The 5,000-nt window shown below is 59.8% G+C and overlaps 1 protein-coding gene across 1 annotated transcript in view; it reads right to left on the reverse strand.

Annotated features, from left to right (window-relative positions):
• Positions 1–3,630: 3,630 nt before the first annotated feature.
• Positions 3,631–5,000, reverse strand: part of LOC144677826 (catenin delta-1-like) — a 25,318-nt gene continuing 23,948 nt past the window's right edge. The window contains exons 7-8 of the mRNA XM_078537833.1: positions 4,847–4,964; positions 3,631–3,828 (exon numbers count right to left, since the gene is read on the reverse strand). Coding sequence (XP_078393959.1) covers positions 3,631–3,828; positions 4,847–4,964 — 316 coding nt within the window. The remainder of the gene's footprint in view (positions 3,829–4,846; positions 4,965–5,000) is intronic.

Consider the following 5,000-nt stretch of genomic DNA (forward strand, 5'->3'; position numbering starts at 1 on the left):
TCCCCCCCTCCCCTCCTCCTCTCTGGCCACCGGCTGACCGGCCCGGCACCGGGGAACGGTTCCCACCGGTAAACCCGCTCAGGAAAAGCCGGCTTCACCGGAGGTGCCCACACCGAGACAGGCCGGCCTGGGCCAGCCAGCCAACTCAGCCAAGGCCACCTCCGCCACCTCAGCCAAGGCCACCACCGCCAACTCAGCCAAGGCCACCACCGCCAACTCAGCCAAGGCCACCGCCGCCCGCTCACGGGGAACACGTTGGCAGCGCCAATGCCCGGGGCGGGGGTGGCATGTGAGAAATAAAACGAGTCTCCAGGACCCACGGCTGAACCCGAGGGAACCTGTGTCCGCCTCCCACCTCCCCTCGGCGATCCACCCCTTGGCGATCCACCCCTTGGCGATCCACCCCTCGGCGATCCACCCCTCGGCGATCCACCCCTCGGCGATCCACCCCTTGGTGATCCACCCCTCGGCGATCCACCCCTTGGTGATCCACCCCCAGGCGATCACCCCCTGCGGAGATTCGGCCTCCCAGCCCTGCATTTCTCAAATAAAAATCAAACAATGACATCGGCGTGTGCACACGTGTGTGTGTGCACGCGTGTGCGTGTGTCTGTGTCCGTGTGCGTGTGCCTGTGCACGCGTGTACACACACAGACGAAACAGTCTGGTAAAGGAAGTGCTGAGTGAGTATCTCACGCTCATGATCTTTTCATAATCTTCATCATCACCATCGAGTGAAGTCAAAAACCCCCCAATAACAGACCCAACATCAGAACGTGAGTGTAACACCCGCCCCCATTTCCCTTCCCCCACACACCCCGCCACCCCACCTCCCATTACCCCCCCCACCCTCTCCGTTTGCCTTCCCCCTCGCCAGGACACGGAATCACCGCTCCAATAGCACGGTGGTGAACGGCACCGCTGGGACTGTCCACTGGACGGGCAGGGCCGGGCCGGGCGGTGACAGGGAGAAGATGGAACAGGCACTCGAGCTTCAGGCCAAAGGGGAAACCGGTTCAGGCGGGTCGGGGAGTCGGGCTGGTCCCATTGGCGGCTGGGGCGGGTCAGGAGGTTAGCCTCGCAGTTTCACTCCAAGCAGCCCCCAACTCTCCCATCGAAGACCATCCCTCTAATCCCCTCACTCTCCCATCGAAGACCATCCCTCTAATCCCCTAACTCTCCCATCGAAGACCCATCCCTCCAATTCCCTAACTCTCCCATTGAAGACCATCCCTCTAATCCCCTAACTCCCCCATCGAAGACCATCCCTCTAATCCCCTAACTCCCCCATCGAAGACCATCCCTCTAATCCCCTAACTCCCCCATCGAAGACTATCCCTCTAATCCCGTAACTCTCCCATCGAAGACCATCCCTCTAATCCCCTAACTCCCCCATCGAAGACCATCCCTCTAATCCCCTAACTCTCCCATCGAAGACTATCCCTCTAATCCCGTAACTCTCCCATCGAAGACCATCCCTCTAATCTCCTAACTCTCCCATCAAAGACCATCCCTCTAATCCCCTAACCCTCCTCTCAAAGACCATCCCTCTAATCCCCTAACTCCCCCATCAAAGACCATCCCTCTAATCCCCTAACTCCCCCATCGAAGACCATCCCTCTAATCCCCTAACCCTCCCATCGAAGACCATCCCTCTAATTCCCATACACCCCCATCGAAGACCATCCCTCTAATCCCCTAACTCTCCCATTGAATACCATCCGTCTAACCCCCAACTCTCCCATCGAAGACCATCCCTCTAACTCCCAACTCTCCCATCGAAGACCATCCCTCTAACCCCCAACTCCCCCATTGAAGACCATCCCTCTAATCCCCTAACTCTCCCATCAAAGACCATCCCTCTAAACACCTAACTGCCCCATCGAAGACCATCCCTCTAATCCCCTAACCCTCCCATCGAAGACCATCCCTCTAATCCCCTAACTCTCCCATCAAAGACCATCCCTCTAAACCCCTAACTGCCCCATCGAAGACCATCCCTCTAATCCCCTAACTCCATCGAAGACCATCCCTCTAATCCCCTAACTCCCCCATCGAAGACCATCCCTCTAACCCCCTAACTCCCCCATCGAAGACCATCCCTCTAATCCCCTAACCCTCCCATTGAAGACCATCCCTCTAATCCCCTAACCCTCCCATCAAAGACCATCCCTCTAACCCCCTAACCCTCCCATTGAAGACCATCCCTCTAATCCCCTTCCCCTAACTTCCCCATCGAAGACCATCCCTCTAACCCCCTAACTCTCCTATAGAAACCCTGTCCCCCTCAGGATATGGGGTCAGCCACGTCAGTCAGTGATAAGAATTTATAGGAGGAGGCCATTCAGCCCCTCGAACCTGCTCTGCCATTCAATAAGATCAGGGCTGATCTGATAGTGGCCTGAACTCCACTTTCCTGTCTGTCGCCCCCATAACCCTCGACCCCCACCCCCCTTGTCGATCAGTCTAACTCAGCCTTGAATATATTCAGTGACCCGGCCCCCACTGCTCTCTGGGTGAGGGGGGGAGAGAATTCCACAGACTCACGACCCTCCCAGAGAGGGAATTCCTCCTCGTCTCCGTCTTCAATGGGAGACCCCTCGTTCTGAAACTGTGGCCCCCACCCCCCTCGTTCTAGAATCCCCCCCTCCTCTCAGCATCCACCCTGTCAAACCCCCTCCCTCAGAATCTGATATGTTTCAATAAGACCACCCCTCATTCTTCTAAACTCCAATGGGTACAGGGCCCAACCTGCTCAACCTCTCCTCATCAGACAAACCCCCTTCATCCCAGGAATCGGCCCAGTGAACCTCCTCTGAACAGCCTCCGATGCGAGTGTATCGATCCTGAGGTGAGGAGACTGAAACTGTCCACAGGTGCTCCAGGAGCGGCCTCACCAACCGTTGGAGAAACTCTTCCCGACGTTTATACTTGGGATGAGGAGGAGTCTCTACACTCGGAAGGTTGTGAATTTTGGAGTCCTCTACCCCAGGGAGCCGAGGATGCTCAGTTGTCGAGTACATTCGAGACTGAGATGGAGGGTTTGGATGCTGAGGGAATTAAAGGGATGGGGGGGGGGGAGGGGGGGGGGAGTGGGCGGGAAAGTGGGATTGAGGCGGAAGAAGAGCCACGATCGCACCGAACGGCGCGGCGAGCTCGAGGGGGCCGAATGCCCTCCTCCTGCTCCCATTTCTTACATTCTCGACACGCGCAAGAGAGAGACAGAGACCTGCCTGACCTCTTATGCTTTGGCTGTTCAGTGCCTCGGACCAACCCCTGCTCCAATTGAGGCAAAAGCGGGGGGTCTAGCGGTGTTTGGGTGGGCGGGGGGGCGGCCGGAGGTGGGGAATCTCTGGACTACCCCAACCTACCGAGGTGTACAGTTGTGGGGGGAGGGGGGGGCCTGGATGGTTGAAGGACAGCCCACCAGAGAGAGAGGAGAAGCCAAGTTGACGGGTGAGTGGGGTCAAAGGTCGGCAGAAAGTGTGGGGGGGGTGGGGAGAAGAGAGAGGTTGGGCTGGGCAAGGTCAAAAGGCAACCCCCCCTCCACACCCCCACCCCCGCACGGGTCACCCACTGCCCCTGAGTCCAAAGCGCGCCCACCCCGGGCCATTCCCCCCGGGGCCACCTTCACCCGTCGGCTCTCGGGCCATTACCTTTGCCCTTCTTGCCACCGAAGCAGCTGGCCTTGGGCTGGGAGGCCCCCGCCTGACCTCCAGCCCCCGCTGCCGCCACCGCTGACGGCTCCTGGAAGCGGGCCGCGTCTGGGATCTCCCTGTGCACCTGGAAGGAGAGGTTGCGTAACAGGCACACGCAGTTTTCTACCAGCTGCAACACAAACACAAGGTGTGGGGGGTGAGGGGGTCAATAAAGCCCATCTTTCGATACCGTCGTTCGCCAGCGGCAAGAGGCTGGCAGCCAGACTGCGCACAGCAAGATCCCACACACACATACACGGAGCATCGTGTGACCCAAGTTGCTTTCTCTCCCGCACAATCTCGGTTGCCGGATAAGGATTGGCTCCCAGGTCAGCGGCAAGGCCCCCCCCTTCCTCCCCCAAGGCCGATAGCGGCCGGACGGTCTTTAACCATCGGCCACAGTTGGCACTTGGAGCCCAGGGTCTAATGTCTTATCGGAGATGCAGCGCGGCGCTCCCTCAGTACTGACCCTCCGACAGTGCGGCACTCCCTCAGTACTGACCCTCCGACAGTGCGGCACTCCCTCAGTACTGACCCTCCGACAGTGCGGCGCTCCCTCAGTACTGACCCTCCGACAGTGCGGCGCTCCCTCAGTACTGACCCTCCGACAGTGCGGCGCTCCCTCGGTACTGACCCTCCGACAGTGCGGCACTCCCTCAGCGCTGACCCTCCGACAGTGCGGCACTCCCTCAGCGCTGACCCTCCGACAGTGCAGTGCTCCCTCAGTACTGACCCTCCGACAGTGCGGCACTCCCTCAGCGCTGACCCTCCGACAGTGCGGCACTCCCTCAGCGCTGACCCTCCGACAGTGCGGCACTCCCTCAGCGCTGACCCTCCGACAGTGCGGCACTCCCTCAGCGCTGACCCTCCGACAGTGCAGCACTCCTTCGGTACTGACCCTCCGACAGTGCGGCACTCCCTCAGCGCTGACCCTCCGACAGTGCAGCACTCCTTCGGTACTGACCCTCCGACAGTGCGGCACTCCCTCAGCGCTGACCCTCCGACAGTGCAGCACTCCTTCGGTACTGACCCTCCGACAGTGCGGCGCTCCCTCAGTACTGACCCTCCGACAGTGCGGCACTCCCTCAGCGCTGACCCCTCCGACCGCCCCGCCCCCAATTTAACCCTTCCACCCCCAGCGCTCTGACCTTGCTGTCCACATCCTTCTGGTTTATTTCCGATTGGACGATGTACATCAGGGAATCGACCAATCCGCAGCATTCCCGCAGCTTCTGCCGAGCTTCCTTCTTCTCCGAGCTGACGTTCCTGGGATCGGCACAGGAGACGGCCATGAGTCCTCCG

The sequence above is a fragment of the Cetorhinus maximus genome, unplaced genomic scaffold (assembly GCF_964194155.1).
Source record: "Cetorhinus maximus unplaced genomic scaffold, sCetMax3.hap1.1 HAP1_SCAFFOLD_3113, whole genome shotgun sequence".
Taxonomy (NCBI): Eukaryota; Metazoa; Chordata; class Chondrichthyes; order Lamniformes; family Cetorhinidae; genus Cetorhinus; species Cetorhinus maximus.